This window comes from Benincasa hispida, chromosome 9 (assembly GCF_009727055.1).
Source record: "Benincasa hispida cultivar B227 chromosome 9, ASM972705v1, whole genome shotgun sequence".
Taxonomy (NCBI): domain Eukaryota; kingdom Viridiplantae; phylum Streptophyta; class Magnoliopsida; order Cucurbitales; family Cucurbitaceae; genus Benincasa; species Benincasa hispida.
Genome location: NC_052357.1, coordinates 71,276,298 through 71,294,243, shown reverse-complemented (window position 1 = coordinate 71,294,243; position 17,946 = coordinate 71,276,298). Strand labels below are relative to the sequence as shown.

Here is a 17,946-nt window from a genome sequence, read left to right as displayed (position 1 = left end):
AAAAAACAAGTAAACTGTGATTTACAACCTTTTAACTGTGGTTAAGACTGTGATATTTCTAAAAAGGTTTTTGTTCCAGTTAATGCTTCCACAATTATTATGTCAATTTCTTTTTGTCTGAAATAATAAACAAATTCTCAATTATCAACTTACCATTTAAAGATACTCATTTTAAACCGATGTAAACGATCAAACACTTTCCTACGAATTATTTGAATTTAGAACCTTCTCATACTTTGAATAAATTCAACAATAAAAAAAATGGAAATATTGCTGTCGTTTAAAAGTAAACAACAACAAATGAAAAAGTTATCATAAATAGCACATTTAAGCTTTTATCATATAAAATTAATATTATTTTTAAAAATTCATAAAAATAGTTTTTTCGGTCTATCTCAGGTGGGATCGACTACGAGATTTTAGTTTACAAATCAACTTTTTCCAACTTATCGATTGTTTAAGGCTTTCTCGATATATCAAGCTAAATTATACATTGAGATTATATATATTTCGGTGCTAATCTTATACAAAATAACACCAAGATTCTATATATTTAAGCTTTCTTGATGAAATTTTTGACATAATTAATACTGAAATTCATATATATTTGAGCTTTCTCAATGAAATCTTGGGTAGAATTAACACCGAGATTCTATATAATCCCAAATCATATCCAATTTTTCAAAAAAAAAAAAATATTTTTTCTACATTTTAAAAATGTTGAATCAATTTGGAAAATCTAATTTGATAATTGGAAAACGAATAAAACGTGAAGGTCTCCTCTCATCCGGCTCTCTACAGGGAGTTATAAAATTGTGAAAACATAAATTATGCTAAATATTTGAAAAATTACACAACAATTTGATATAATATTTAGTAAACATAACCGAATTTGAAGAAAATTTGGAAATAGTATAAGATTTGGGAAGATTATATAAAAAAAAGAGAGTAAATTTCGATGTGTAATCAGGCGAGACGTATCGAAAAGACCCAAAACAATCGGTAAGTTGAAACTAATTGATCTCGTCTGCACATGCTATTTTTTTCAATTTCTCCACCAAATGCTAACATGAGTTAATAACATGGATAATCATAAAAATGGTAACATGAGTTGGGCTGATGATTTTTTTAACCGTGTCTGGATGTGATAGACTTTCCCCCCCCCCTTTTTTTTTTTTTCTACAGTTGAATCAATGATTGAGTTATACATGTCGTTTATGTAAGTAAAATTCATATTTATCTTTTTGTAATTAAATCATAGGTTGCCAATAATAGTGCTTTTAAGCCTTTCATGTTAACTAATTGGTCAAATCCAACATTAGTACTCAAATTACACTGCATAATAGAGAGAGGTTATATATAATAATTTTGTATATCGTGATGATTTAATGGCATAATTTTACCATGCATGAAAAAAGCACAATAACAATTATTGTTTTTTTTTTTTTTAAACGTGAAAGTTAAAAAGAAAAAGAAAAAAAATGCAACGAGGAGAAATAAAAGCGAAAAAGGTACTTACTTTACTTTTCTGCAACACATTTATTCCATTAATTATTTTCTAATTAAAAAAATGTGTTTTTTTAAAAGTAAAATTTATAACTAAAAAGTAAGTTATTACGTCATGCATTTGGCTTGTGCAGATAATATAGACAATTGGGGGAATTGTATATAATCAATGCATTTAAATATGTATAAAGTTTGATATAAAAAATGATTTATTACAATTAAGTAAATAAATACGCAGCTACGGTGAGAGATTTGCAAAGGAGAAAGGTAATACAAATCTGACTTTTCTGAGAAAGCGACGTCAAATTTTGTTTTTGTTTTTGTTTTTTTTGTTTTAAATTTATAATTTATTAAAAAGGGATTCAAATTATATATATATTTAAAAAATATCAAGGTTTAGATAGAAATTATTTGAAAAGAGACCGTCTAATAAACACTCTATTCACATAATATTATATTTTTTTTTTTACAATCCGTAAGATGGGGAACTAAACCTGCAACTTTGAAGTTGATAGTTTAACCATTATGTCCATTGAATTAAACTCATTTTAGCTACAAAATAGTTTTTGAAGATATAAATACGTAAATCTATGATTTGTTAGAAACTAAATATAATTTAATTTGTATCGGGTATTGTATTTTTCATCTCTACTCTAACAAATATATGAATTTTATTCTTTCTATCTTTTTAATAAATTATAAATTTAAAAGTAATATGGTTATCTAAAGCTATCTATATTTTAGACATATGAAGATTACAACTATTTGCATTATAAAATGGCAAACGACCTCTCGGTGTATAATGTAGTAATAATATTTTAAAAACTAAAAACAACGTTTTTGTCTATATACACTGGGTTCCATTCCATTTAAGATAGTCTACTTTAAAAGATAATTGTATTGAGTAGCACTTTTAAAGATTATAATTAAATATATAATACCTTTTTTTATGAATTGCAAATATAAAAAAAGTTATCAACGATAGACCATTACCTTTGATATGATCTATCATTGATCAACTTTAAAAATAGAATATAAATTTTGCTATATATGTAAATTCTTTTACATTATGCTATTTTTGCAGATACGCTGGGCCTTGTTGCTATATGTGCAACAACCCCTACTATAAATTGTCCAAGTTTATCCTATGTAGTTTCAATATATGTTAACTTTAGTCATTAAAAGTTAACCTTTTAACATGATTGGTTAAATAATAACAAGAAAAGACATTACGTGAATATATTTTCATAGTTTATAAAAGGAATACTAACATAGATTTTTATTATTTTTGGGAGGAAAAAACAACAATAAATTAACTACAAATTGATATTATATATAGATTAAAATTAGACATTTAAAAGCAGAACTAAAATGAAACAAAAAACTTAAAAGTCCGTAAACTAAAATGATATTTTAACCTAATTTTTATATTATAAGAAATACCTTCTTTTACGTTAATCATGAAAAAGTGAAAATTAAAAACTATGATCAAATACTTTAGTAGGTTTGATGGGCTTAGATTGGCCTAAATATTATAAATAAAAAATAAATATAAATATATAAACCTAACAAAGATGGTTAATTAATTATTAATTTCCTAATAAAAATGGTTTAATTAATATTTCCTAATAAAAATGATTAATTAATTAATACATTCAATATTTGGGGAAAAGGGGAAGGGTGTTGGAAATGAAAATATAAGGAAAATGGAAGATTGTTAGAATTGGAAAAAAGAAAAGAAAAAGAAAAAGGGAAAAAAAATTGATGCTTTTGAGAGGAGAAATGAAGAAACGTGTGTAAATACCAAAAAAGCCCTTTGTTATTTAAAGAATGCGTTAAGGGGAACTAAGTGGGAAAACAACAAACAACGAAGGGTGAAATTACCAAAATGCCAACAACATACAAATAAAAATTATAATCGGTCAAACTCAATACCCAGTGGATATCATATAAAACGTACCTCAATGTTCTAACTTTTATTGCTTTGTCTCCACTAATCTCACTTTTTCTGTACAAATTTTCCTCAAATCTCACTCCTCATTCTCTCTCTAAACGATTTTCCCGAAATCAGGGACACCCATTAGCCCACCATTGATGAACTTCACTCCACTTCCTCGCATTACCCATTTCACCTTTTGCTACAGTTCTTCTCTCTCTGCTTTCAAGTGTTTCTGAAACAAACCACGAAAATCTCACTTTCTCTCTTTAATGGCGAGTTTTTCTTTGTGGGTTTGTTGCATTTTCTGTTTCTGAACCGACATTGAGGCGAAGGATTTTGTGATCTCTTGCATTTTTTAATCGCATTGCGATGAAACCCAAGAACCTTCATTACCATGGCTATGATGCTAATGGCTACCAGTGTGATGGGGCTCAGAGCAGTGGCAGTAGCTCCCCGAGTCCTCCTCACTCGCCGCCGCGTTATGCTTCTTCTAAGTGCCGACGGAAGCTACGGTCAAAACCCCATTATTACCAGCCGCTGCGGGAACTATTTGTCGGTGGCTTCACTTTCAGGTTTAGCTTTAGACATATGGTGCTTCTTCCTCTGCTTTATATCTCTGGTTTGATCATGTGCGTTGGCCCTTTCTCTTCTTTCGTCGGCCAGCCTCCTCCCCCTGGCTCGCTCTATCGTAGCCACCAAATGTATCACCGGCTGCATCGCCATATTCAATCTGATAATTCCTCTGGAATTCAGGTTCAATCATCTTCCTTCTTAACCTTTTTTTTTTTTTCCTGGGTTTCTGCTGCAATGCCGGATTCGTATAGTGGGTTGGGGGGATTTGGAGCTGTATGTTTAATTCATTTGCGCCAATTCGTTTGTTATTCTTGCATTTGGGGTTTAAACAAGTGGGGTTGGAGGGGGGCGGGGGATCGTAGTTTTCCAATATTAAACATGTGTAGTGCGGACTGTGAATGTGAAGATGAATCATTGTTGGAAGAGATGGAAGTTGAATGATTCCTTTGCTTGTTTTGAAAGTCTTGAGCGGGATTTTTTGAGAGTGGATATATTCAGATGCTATATTTGTATGGATGAAGTTCTTGCGTTTCTTTCTCATGGATCTGACAGAAAAATTATTTTGAGTTGATGAACTTCTTTAACTGCTTGATTCCGGCATGCATTTATACCTGAACCACGAACTTCTTTAACTTCTTTAGTTCATGTACTTGTGAAGGAGAATGGTTTATAATTGCTAGCAGTTTTCAATAATGTGTTCGTGGTTCAGGTAGTTTGTAAATGTTGAGTTTATTCATGCAGTTGAAAGTTATTGTTTGAACAATCTGAAAAGCGAACAACTGGTATAAACAAATGAGGAGTAAATTAAACCGTTGAAAAACAGTTGGTCAAACTCAAACATGTTCTTATTGGCCTTTCATCTTTTCAAGCTGAAATGAGTTGGGAATTATCTTGTCAACACTAGCAGTAGATGGCGCATTTCAATTGAAATTTTATCTCATTTCACTTCTGGATATTGTTGTAAACAATAGAAGATTTGATTACGGCATGATATGGATTATAAGCCACTTCCTTTAGTGATTTTCTTCACGTGCGATATTGCTCTAACTCTGTTATAATGTGTATAATTTTTCTTGCAGTTATCATCAGTTTGGAAATTCAAAAGGCTGAAGGAGAGAAAGCCATGTTTGAATTCAACATCTCGACTGCATTCAGGTATACGAACTGCTGAGTTGACCAAACGTTTAGTGCTTAAGGCTTTGATTTTTCTTAAGTTGCAGTTTTTTAACAAAACATTCCAAAGGCATGCCGATTCTGCTTTGATCTTTCTGTTCATGTCAATAACTGTGTGAACTTATCTCCAGATTAACTATTCTTTCCTTTGAATTTCAGAATCCAATGAGCCTACTACTTACTTAATTATTGATGCTAATGGTGGACTCAACCAGCAACGCTCTGCAGTACGTAGTTTTTCATATTTCTAGTGCATACTATATTGCTAATTTTTTATTTTTCCTCTCTTTCTTTTTTGACACTTCTTGCAACCAAAGTTTGCGGTTTCAGTTATTTGATTGGCACCTTTGTATGTTAATTTTTTTTTCTTCCTTTGGCTGTTTGGCAGATCTGCAATGCGGTGGCTGTGGCAGGGCTTCTAAATGCCATTCTAGTTATTCCCCGCTTTGAGTTCCATAATGTCTGGAAGGATTCAAGGTAGGCGTATGGAATTCTTGTTTAAACTTAAGAGCTTCTTTTTGGCTTTATTATGACCTTTATTTTCAATTCTGTGGCATGATCTTGTCCAATCTCGACAATCTACCCTAAAGAAACCAGAAATGGATCAAGTAAGGAGTTGGGGAGTTCGGAGTTGTTAAATTGTTATGTAGACCTATAACATACCGTGATGATTCTGTTTATGATTTAGTGTTCTGTTTGCATCCTGTTGGAGGTTACACTGCCTACTTCGTAACCATTAATTCTCATACATGAATGATAGAATTTCAGCCTTTAGGAGAGTTAAACATACATGATGAGTGCCTTTTGGTGCAACTAGCAGGGGAGGATCAAACAGAAGGAAGTAAGGGAGGCAACGGCCTCCTCTTAGGATATTGCAATTAAAAAATTGTGTGTAAAATACTTTAAATTTTGAAGTTTACCCCAAGATTTTAAGATTTGAAAGATTATATTTATAAAGTTAGAATGCAAAATTTTGCCCCAGCAACAAACACTTGTTAAAAGGTTATCTATGTGTGTGTATTCCTGAAATTCTTGTTGGATATTTAAATTTCAGTTTAATTCTGAAATTATCCCAGAAATTCTATAATTGAAGTGAAAATGCTATATTAACACATAGCTAAAAATCATTACAAGTATGAATATATGATGAATTTGCTCAACCTGCGTTCTTTATATCCACCCATTTCTCAGAACATATTGAACTCATTATTTGTTGTTTTAATTGCTTTCAGTAAGTTTGGTGATATTTATGATGAAGATCACTTCATAGCTGCCCTTGACGGACATGTTAAAGTTGTCAAAGAGCTACCAGAGGCTTTCATGCAAAGATATGATTACAACATTTCTAACATACCAAACTTTCACGTACAAGCTTGGTCTACTGCTAATTATTATTTAGCAGAGGTTCTACCTGTTTTGCAAAGGGAAGGGTACGAATCAATTGCATATTGCTGCCATTCAAGCCTTTTATGTTCTCTACTTTTATTTGTACACTGAGAACTAAAGGAAACTCTACATATGTTTCAACTCTATTCTGATGCAGGGTAGTTCGGGTGTCCCCTTTTGCCAACAGATTGGCCATGAATATTCCACCCGAAATCCAATTCTTAAGATGCCTGGCAAATTATGAAGCACTGAGGTTCTCTTCTCCTATTCTGACTTTTGCACGTAAACTAGTTGGCCGAATGATTGAAAAGAGTTCAAGGGATGATGGGAAGTATGTTTCCATCCACCTACGATTTGAGGAGGTACTAATGCTTCAACATCTTCTGAACAACTTATTTGTTTGATCTTTTCGATTGCTCATTTTTGTTACCTTCACATCTCATATCTGAACCCTAGGACATGGTGGCTTTCTCCTGTTGCGTATATGATGGTGGTGAAGCTGAGAAAGTTGAAATGGATTCAATTCGAGAAAAAGGATGGAAGCAAAAGTTCAAACTCAAAGATCATCTCATTTCACCTGGTCTTAACCGAATTAATGGAAAATGTCCATTAACCCCCTTGGAGGTACCAAGAATCTCTTTTTTGCAAAAGTTGTAACTTTTGAGCAAACAAGAAATCACACTTCATAAAATGAAATCACACTTCTTAAAATGTGTCTTTCAACAATCATGTTTTAGTAATAACTTCTTTCATAAAATCTTAAGGTATGTTGCATCCCTATGTTTTACTTTTTGAACTTTGTTCTTCATATTAGGTCGGAATGATGTTGCACGGTATGGGATTTGATAATAACACTTCGATTTATTTGGCCTCGGGTAAGTTATACCAGGCAGAGAGATATTTAGCTCCACTACAGGAAATGTTTCCTCTTTTGCATACAAAGGAATCACTTGCAACACCGGATGAGCTTGCTCCCTTTATGGTAATTGCATTATCTCAACCCTAGTGGCTCTGTAAAATTCTAGTAAAACTGCAAGTGCTTGATTGAACTTTCATCAATTACCATGATTTCTACTGGAATATAGTGCCTTAAATCACTAGTTTTTCCTTCAATATTTGGGAGAATGCGTAGGAAAACTGACAAAGTTCTCTATCATGAAAATAAAACATTACATATACCGTGTTTGCTTAATCCGCCATCTTTTTCAGTTTAACTAAAAAACTCTTACAAGTTCAAAACTAAAATTTACAGTAACATTAAAACAAGTTGTTTTTACTCGAAACTTTTAGTGTGGCAATCAGTTTTTCATATATAATCTGTCAGATACCATTCCCAGTTTCCACCTTGGCCAATTTAAGAGATTCCCTACGTAATGAAATGAAAGAAAAGAGAAGAAATGTATCAGTGATCTTTATTTTGCCAGTACTAATAGTTGGCAGTATAATTCTACTGACAGGAATATTCTTCAAGATTGGCTGCTCTGGATTATATGGTATGCTTGTTAAGTGAGGTGTTTGTAACTACTCAGGGAGGTAACTTCCCGCAGTTTCTAATGGGGCACAGGCGGTTCCTTTACGACGGGCATGCCAAGACAATCAAGCCTGATAAACGAAAGCTTGCAATTTTAATGGATGATAGAGTAAAATTGAGGTACTCAGACACGGCTTTCAAATTACTTCTTTAACTTGTTTACAGAAAGATGCTTTGAACTAAGTAGTTATCGATTGTGTTGGTTTATGACAAATATTAAGATGAACTGCATAGCATTATCCCCAAAAGCAGTTGCCATCTAACTTCATGTCATGTTGATTTTACAGCTGGAAAGAATTCAAGGAACAAATGGAGGTAATGCTTTTGGAGAGCGACCGAAAGGGGCTGATGGTACCTAGAATCAGACGATTCAACAGAAAAACTTCTGTCTATACTTACCCTTTACCCGAATGCAGATGTCTGCAAAAATCCCATAATACGAACTCCACAGACGACAAGTATATGCTCAACTAGCTCCTGGGATCCATGAGATGACAATCAGATTTCCCTTCAATAGGACTGATTTGCATCTGACATTCCCAAGTAAAGAGATCCTCAAAAGTGGAGGATTCTGCAGTCACATGGCTGGAAATGGGAAATCCCATTGCTCTAATTTTGCTCGGTGTAGATAGTCGTCTTGGTAGCTCGGATGAAAATGCAAGCACATCAAAAACGAAATGTAATGATTTCTTCTATTGGTCTTGAATGAGTGAAATTAAACATCTCCTTTTGTGTTTGTTGAAGTGTTACTGATGATGGATAACTGTATAGAGCCAAGTTTGGAAATATGTACATTTTGAAGCTAAAGCATCAGGTTTACAAAAGGACTTTTATGAACAATATCCTCCATTATTTGTTTACATTCATTAGGTTTGCTTCCACTATGAATGTGGTTGAACAAACAAGAACAACATTTTGAAGGAGTTGAAATGAAACATTCCAGCGACATCTTAATACAACATTGGAAGCTAGAAATAATGTGATTGAATTTTGTCGATATTATTAGTTTTTGTTATCGAGTTGTCTTTTATTAGCCACAGGTTGATGAGTGCTCTCTCATGCGCACACTTTGAAAAATCACAGCAGCAAATCATTTGGACTCTTGAAAACAAGCGATGGAAGACAATTCATGTTATCAATCACATGAATACTTTAGCCTTTTACTATACAAACACACTACCAATATTTATTTATTCTCTAAAAACATCTGCTTTAGTTCTTGTACAATGGATCATTTTGTTCTGTTCAACTTTTATATTTTATAGGCCAAATGAGTGGATATATTAATTGAACTATGTTTGAGTGTAAAAGTAAGGATGGTTCTAAAAAAAAGAAACAGAAAAAACTTTAACTTATATGCACGAATGAAAGTATCCATCGACATGAAATATTTATACATATTTCCAACTCTTTTTTTTAATAAATGCTCGTAAATATAAGAAAAATATATAATCTATTTAGTCCAATATGAATAAGGATACTAGTAATATATAAAACTTAGTTTGAGAGTAAAAACAACTTAATTAATTAATCTATATAAATTCTATAAATTTTATGACTTATAGGAATATCCATCGATATCGATATTTTATAAATATATCTATCAATATATATATAAAATTGAAATCTCGATATCGATATTTTAATCATTGTTTATATGATGTCAAGTAAGGACAAGAATTAAGAGGGTGTTTGGCACAAATAGTTGGAGTTTAAGGGAGTTAATTCACTCTTTTTTGGCACATCGTGACCCTATAACTAAAAAATATCTATTTGATGTCTTATTAACGATTTATATTCTTTTTTTTTTTTTTAAAAAAAAAAAAACAGAAAACTTTACATTGTAGGCCTCACCACTAAACAACTCTCTAAACTTAACAACTCCAATCTTTGCCTTAAAAATTCCATAATGTACAATTATCCAATCTTGCCCTAGATTAAATTTGAGTACGGTTCTACTTCTGCCACTTCCAAACATATTATACTGTAGTCCTCCTACCCTTTTTTTACGATGATAAATTACATTAATAAATGTTGGTTAAATTACAATTTTAGTTCATGAACTTTAATGTTTGTGCTAAAAAATCTCTTGACTTTTAAAGGTGTTTAATAGGTTTCACTTTCTTGTGTTTAATAAATCTCAACTTTTAAAATATCAAATAAGTTAATGAACTTTCAATCATGGATCTAATACATCCCTAGCACCGTTGACATTTTTATAGAATTAGAATTTATATGTATCAAGGCATTAAAGTTTCATTTTTATGTCCAATTGATTCATAAATCTAAGAAAAAAATATGAGAACTTACTAGATACAAAATTGAAGGTTTACACTTCTAAATGTTAGCATAATTACTTTAAATTTATATCGAATAGATAAATCCTAAGATCATTCATGCCAAATTGTCAATTATAATTAACATATCATAATCCATTGCGAGATTGATGATAATTTCAAGATGATTATTGTCTTTTTTAACCAAAACTCCGAATATCCTTAGTGGGATCTCTTTTTAGATGAGATTCAAGAAAGACTAAGTGCTTATTGTTTTGTTATATTGAGGACCATAGCCCTGTGAGCTCTTTATATATTAGTTCAATTAGGGTTCTTATTAAATCTTAATTAACTAGGAATGAGCTTCTACCCATTAAGTCCATAATCAATTAGAAATCTAGGGTCTTAATTAATTATATCATATAATAGGGTCCAATCTAATAAAATAACTCAATGTGATAAAATATTAATCCACATACATATCCCATACTTTAATTATATGTATTATTATTTAAGTACTTTTAACAATCTCTCACTTGGGTTATGTTTGTGTACCTAATGTAATCAAAGCACATAAATCTTAAGCGTGCATAAACAAATTATTTCAATATAGAATTCCCCTTTAGTTCAATCTAGTCCACCTCCTATATTAGCATGGAATTAAGACGACTTTTGTTACTACCCTTGTAACTAAACCTTCCTTGATCATCAATTCTAATACATTCAATGACATAGATCAAGTATGGATGAATAGCATGGAAATTACATGAAAAGTGGTCTCAGTTATGCCTGTTTCCAACTGTTCCAAACTTCTTAGTGAGATCATTCTTAAAAACTTTATGCTAAACCGATTCTGTAGAACCGGATGCATGATAAACAAGTTCATATAATAAAACAAAGCATCAACTTTGTTCTATATAGAAAATAAATAAATTAAAATCAAAGAACATTCTTAATAACAAATTCCCACTAAACCATAGAATCAGAAAGTGACTAACATGCTCATGAAAAACTTTAGGTGGTAAACTTTTAGTCAATGGATCTGCCACCATAGAGTTTATTCCTATATGTTTTATCGAAAATTTACCATTCTGAACTATTTTTTTCACAACCAGAAACTCCACATCTACATGCTTTGACTTTGTATTGCTTCTGCTATTGTTGGAATACATTACTGCCGACTTATTGTCACAAAATAATTTTAGTGGTCTTTCTATATCAACCACTATCTGCAGCTGAGTAACAAAATTTCGCAATCATATTCCATGATTGGATTCCTCATAACATGTTATAACTCCGCAACTATGATATAAGAACCTATAAGTGTTTGTTTAACACTTTTCCAAGATATAGCTCCTCTAGCCAACATGAAGATATAGCCTGAAGTGGATCGCAAAGTGTCTTAGCATCAAACATAATCGAAATCAGAATACCCAATGATCTACAAAACTTTTGATCTCCGATCAGTGAACATATAATCTTTTGTTCTCTGTAATTACCTCATAACCCGTTTGGCTGCTTTTTAATGATCCATCTTCGGGTTGCTCAAATATTTTGCTAACACTCCAACTATGAAAGCCATATCTAGATGCGTACATAATAGAGCTTATTGAATTTTATGTCCTAAAACTCGTAGTTTGTAAATTAATAAACATATTATGTTTTGTTTTTCGATAAAGTTTTTATTGATATTGTAATCTTGAATCCAATAAACTAAGGTCCTGAGACTATTTAATGTAGTTTGAATTTTATGTAGTGACATAAATGTGGATCAAGTTTAAATATATAGCCAAAATGGTCTATAGTATATGAATAAGGTTGGGCACCTTATTCTGGCGACACTATGGATGCGACCCACTTTGTAATTAGTACAAACGATATGATCCTGAAATCGTTCATATAGAGATATGATAGTGGGGGCATCCTATGTAAAGAGTTTACATAAGACTGAACCATGAAATAGTCACTTTTTATGTTTTAAACGCCGTTTTATGTATAAAACTGACTATTTCATTAATTGATAACCTAGGTAACTTAATCTTAATCCTGAGCTAACTATGAACTCTTGTTCACTCGAAATTATCCTTAGATTTGCATAGGTGAGGGCAACTCATTATCGGTGGCCCAACGAGCCTCCCATTTCAGGGGTAAGATCAGGTGGATAGTTGGGAACATAGGATGCAAGACGAAATTCACTCCTACACGTTATAGGGATAGTAGATAGGTTGTTCCCTTTAGTACTGAATCCAGGTCTTAAACAAGAGGCCCCACCCTCTTCTTAGCCCGATAAGGGTTCGGTTTATAGGTTGGACCTTAAACCAATTGTTCATTAGAGGATCAGTGGAACTTAAGAAATAAGATGTAGTCTCGAGGGTAAAACAGTTTTTATGACCCAGCTGAGATTACGAACAACTGTGAAGGATTAACTTACTAATCATGGTTATATCATATGGACAAAAATATATCTATAGTGAGGGGAGTGCAACTACGAGACTATAGTGGAATGACCCGTGAGTTAACGAATGTTGATTAGCTCGGTCTAAAGAGTTTAGCTAGCTAATCTCGGATCGTTGGAGCCCATGATCTATAGGTCCATTAGGTTCCCCTACTAGCTCATATGGAATAAACTTAGAATAGTATGATAGAATAATTCGAATTGTTCGAATTAGGTGAAGAGAGAGAAACCGATAAGTATATGTGATACAGTGGCCGATTTTTCAGTTTAGAGATATAACTTTAATATTTAAATATGATTTAAATATCAAGAATATGAATACGTTCATATTCGGAAGCTCGGAAATAATGGAACTAGTCAAAGATGTAAAAAGTCAAAGAGTTGACTTTTGACTTTGAAAAGTCAAACTTTGACCGACCTTATATTCAAATGTGATTTGAATTTCGAGAAAATGAATGCGGATTCATGCTCGGGAGATCAAAATTAGTCAACACGGAAAAAATCATAAAAAGTATTGACTTTTTGGTCAAAGTTTGACTTTAACAAAATGACTATTTTGCCCTTTGACTAAAGTTAGTAGGAAAATCCAAACTTTTGTTGGATAATTCCACTAACAAGATAGTGGGCTAGGTGTTGGCTTATAGTGGAGATATTAAGCCCACTTAGATAGTGGATTCTAGGTGTTGAGTTTTTATGAATTTGTTACATGCAATTTTGCATGACCCTTTTCTATAAATATGGGCTTTTCAATTTGGATTAAAAACTTTTGCCACTTTTGCCAAAATAGTTTTCAAAATTGGGCTGAAAAAATAAAAACCCAACTCTCTCTCGGGTTCTTCATCTATCGGGTCCTACAACCCGGTTCTGAATCCAGAGGATAGTAGGTAAGCTCTAGTGGTGGTCCGGAAGAGTTCGAGTCGAGATTCAACGAGGAAAAGCATTTTTCGGGAGCTACAAAGGTTGTGTTCTATCCCTATTAATTTACTGTTTTTTCCCTCATTTGCATGCTAATTTTCTTTTAATTAAAAGCAATTAGAGTGTAATTAGTTCCTTATTTCGTTGCGTATGTCTCGTGTCCCATCAGAGCTTACATTAAACTTCTACCAGATGATGCATAGAGAACCTTCTGCATCTCCTTAGTCTCGAGTACAGTCTTGAGGCATTAACCTAAATAAAATTTATCACCTTTAGTGATCGGGGTATCTCTTGGTGCAAAATCTTTCATGCCAAATCTACTCAAAATCTTTTCAATATAGTTCTTTTATGACAATCTCCAAATACTTTGAGAATGATCTTGCAGTATTTCAACTCTTAATACAAAAAAAGCATCATCAAGATCCTTTATCTCAAAATTCCTTTTGAGAAACCTTTTAGTGTCATGGAATAAATGTAAACTCCGAACCCTATTTTCACTACTTTAGTATGTTAATTAAGGTTAATTATAAGTGAATGTTATGTTTGTAGGGAAAAGCTTGACGATGAGTAAGAAGAAGGAAAAGATCTAAGTGTTGAGAAATAAGGCTCTCGAGTAGCAAGGTATTGATGACATTTAGTAAACAAATATTTGGCTAAGTGTGGAAGCTAGATGTACCCATGCGTTGGAAGCTCATTCATTGAAGGTTATTGAGGTGTGTGGCAGCCATGTTTCATTGAGGTTAGTTGAGCACATGATGAGTGTAATATTAGGATTGGTGTCCTAATTCTCCCGGAGTCTCGTAGTTTGTAATATATATACATTGTTATGAATAAAATAAGAGTTGTTTTATCTGGCATTTTACTCATATCCAATAAATAAAGCTCCATCTACTATAGTAATTTCTTCTCCATTTGATATAAATCATATTTATATCTAATTTCCTCCAAAATAATGTATCTCATACATTTAGTCAATTATATCATATATAATTAATCAATCCAATTATACCATATATAATCGAACTCTCTCTTGTCAATTTGAACATTTCAAACTGACCCAAACACTGATTCTCTATTTTATCCAAGCTACCCGGGGAACCTAATGGACCCATGGCTCGAAGCTCAAACGATACGTGAATAGCTGCCTAAACTCTTTAGCCACGAGATCCACCATCTGTTAACTATCAGACATTCCACTAAAGACCAACAACTGAACTTTTCTTACCACAGATATATTTCTCTGTCCACCGGATATAACCAATCATGAGTACGATGACCCTTCACAGATACTCGTACGTGCAGCTGGGCAAATTTATCGTTTTACCCCTGTAGTTACATCTCACTCCTTAAATACCACCGATCCCTCTAATGAACAATACAACATAGTCCAACTATGTGTGAACACCTCTCGGGCTAAGAGAAGGTGTGTGATGCTACATCGTTCAAGCCATAGAATCAACCCTTAAGAGAGCGATCTATCTATTTGCCCCTGTCTCGAGGAAGGAGTGAATTTCATCTTGTGTAGCTGAGTTCCCAGCTCCCAAATTAGACGAATCCCCAAAATGGTACGTTTAAGTCGGCGGCCTGGCCACTCGCACTCATACAAATCAAATGACCGCCCTCAATGGCAGGAGTTTCCAACTCACTCAGGATTGAGGTCATGTTACCTATGGTCATCCTGGTGAAGTGAAGTTCTATCATGAGCGGTGTTATATAACGAGACGTTAACACTTTGTGGTCAAGTCTTATACAAACTCTTTGTATAGGATGCCCCCGCTCGCATGTCCCCTACACGAATGATCAGATCAGACCATCTGTGACAAGTCACAACACTTGTGACCATCCCACAAAGTGGGCCGCATCCATAGCGTTACCAAGATAAGGTTTCTCTCCTATATCCATTTACTACAAACCATTTTGGTTATCACTTAAGACATGATCCACTTGTATGTCACCACATACATGCTTAAGTTACATACAGATAACCAGAGATTTTATGTTTATTGGTTTGTGGTAAAGCAAATAAAACATACAACTCAGCAAAATCAAGATGTGAAGTAAATATCATATATTATACAACACAAGTGTCAATTTACAAACTACAGGACATGAGACTTTAGGGCATCAACCTCAACACCTTCTAGCAACGATGTTATAAGGAGAGACTATCCACTTTGTGGTTCGTATTATACAAACTCTTTGTATTAGATACCCCCGCTCACATGTCTCTACATGAATGACCATGATCAGATCATTTGTAGCACTTTATAATAATTGTAACAACTACAAAGCGGGTCGTATCCATAGAGTCACCAAGATAAACTATTCAGTCTTATCCATCTACTACAGACCGTTCAGGTTATCACTTAAACATGATCCACCTGTATGCCTCCACATACATAATTAAGTTACAGCAGATAACCTTGGATCTTAGTTTATTGGTTTTTGGGTTAATGCAACTAAATTGTCGAATAAAATATCTCTTATTTTATTAGATAAACAAAATGTTTATACAAATAAAATTATAAAATACAAGACTATAAGATTTAGGGTATCAACCCCAACAATTTGAAAATCTGTTGGCACCTAATTTTCTTATATTTGTTTGTTTTCCCTTAATACATTTCACAAACATCAAAGTTACTTAAATCAATGGAATCAAGAATTTCATCTGACACAAGTCTCTAAATTCTCTGTTTAGAGATATGACCTAAACGTTTGTGCCATAACATAACAGAATTCTTATTTAATTTATGCTTTGTACCACATGAATTAGACAACAAGATCTTGTTAAATAAAGCAAAAGAATCAAGCATATATAGACATCAATTAAAGAACCGGTACCAATAAATTTGGAATCTTAAAAAAGATTAACTTTATTATTTCTAAAAGAACGAGAAAAACCAGATTAGTCCAAACTGGAAATACACTAAATTTTGTCTAAATGACGGTACAACAAAAGTCTCATCCAAATCCAAATAACAACCAATTTTTAAACGTAACCTAAAATTTTCAATAGTTTCAACTGGAACATCTTTTCCATCGCCCACATAGATGAATCTTTCAGCATCACTTAGTGGTTGGCTCCACAAGCAACCCTACATAGATATACTAAAGGGAGGTTGAATACACACAGTGGAAGCACTCGAATGCATCAGTCTCTAATTTTTGTTTTACAAAATAATAATAATTCAAAGGTGACGGAAATGTAGGATAAACAAAACCTAAGCATGCTTGTTCTGCGTAGTTAGAGAGGAAGGGATTAAGCAATACATACCTTTGTAGATCTATATCTTCACGTTTCCTCTCTACAGCACGAACTTGCTCGATCTTCTCTTGATCTCCCAAACCCAAAACCACGAACACAACATTAAGGAAAAAGAGACACCATCACAAGGTCTTTCCCGTTATTCTCAGTGACAAGAATCATGCAGAGTTGTGTGGGCTTGCACTCAATTTTGGTGGAAGGTGAATAAGGAGAGATTAAGAGAATACAGAGAGACCAGAGGAAGAAGAAAAAGATGAGAACCATTTTCTCACTCTTCTGTTTCACACACACACGCACACACACATATAGATAAACTAACTTAATATAACTTAATATATATAAATATTAAACTATATGTTATATCATATATAACATATGACCTATAGTTTATATTATATCACATATAATATAACCTATAGTTTTTATATAAATCACATTCATATAAATTAATTTTGAATCATATTCAAATAACAAATTATCTCATCAAACTATATAGATTTAATGTGATCATAGTCACATTAATTTTAACATATAGTTTCTATATGAATCATATTCATATAATTAATATTTGAATCATATTCATATAATTAATATTTGAATCATATTCAAATATGTATTTTTCTCATAAACTATATAGATTTGATATGAATCATATTTAAATATTTATTTTTCTCATAAATTTAATATAATGTATCGACATACATTATACTTTATAATGTATTAATATAAATTATTTAATGTACCTTATACAATTAATTTCCTTTAATTAATTTGAACCATTCAAATTTAACCAAAATTAATTTGATTCTCATTAGTTCTCATTGAGCTAACGAGGGGACTTTATGAACCTATTGATTAAAGCTCTAATGATACTTGATCAATTAATTAAACTCCTTAATTAACTTAACCAACCTTTATTAACTG

At 32.6% G+C, this 17,946-nt stretch overlaps 1 protein-coding gene across 1 annotated transcript; it reads left to right on the top strand.

Moving 5' to 3' along the window:
- Window positions 1–3,481: 3,481 nt before the first annotated feature.
- Window positions 3,482–8,948, top strand: LOC120085283 (O-fucosyltransferase 10-like). The gene is made up of 10 exons (XM_039041195.1): window positions 3,482–4,198; window positions 5,098–5,173; window positions 5,351–5,418; window positions 5,580–5,668; window positions 6,424–6,621; window positions 6,735–6,939; window positions 7,034–7,201; window positions 7,392–7,559; window positions 8,035–8,228; window positions 8,396–8,948. The coding sequence occupies exons 1-10, from the start codon at window positions 3,815–3,817 to the stop codon at window positions 8,580–8,582; spliced, it is 1,737 nt and encodes a 578-aa protein (XP_038897123.1). The 5' UTR covers window positions 3,482–3,814; the 3' UTR covers window positions 8,583–8,948.
- Window positions 8,949–17,946: the final 8,998 nt, after the last annotated feature.

What these genes read in the sequence shown, in the direction of transcription:
- LOC120085283 (XM_039041195.1), top strand. Translation starts at nt 3,815, where the DNA reads ATGAAACCCAAGAACCTTCATTACCATGGCTATGATGCTAATGGCTAC. An exon ending in TCAACCAGCAACGCTCTGCA is followed by an intron (nt 5,419 to 5,579) that starts GTACGTAGTTTT and finishes GCTGTTTGGCAG; the next exon opens with ATCTGCAATGCGGTGGCTGT. An exon ending in CCTGTTTTGCAAAGGGAAGG is followed by an intron (nt 6,622 to 6,734) that starts GTACGAATCAAT and finishes ATTCTGATGCAG; the next exon opens with GGTAGTTCGGGTGTCCCCTT.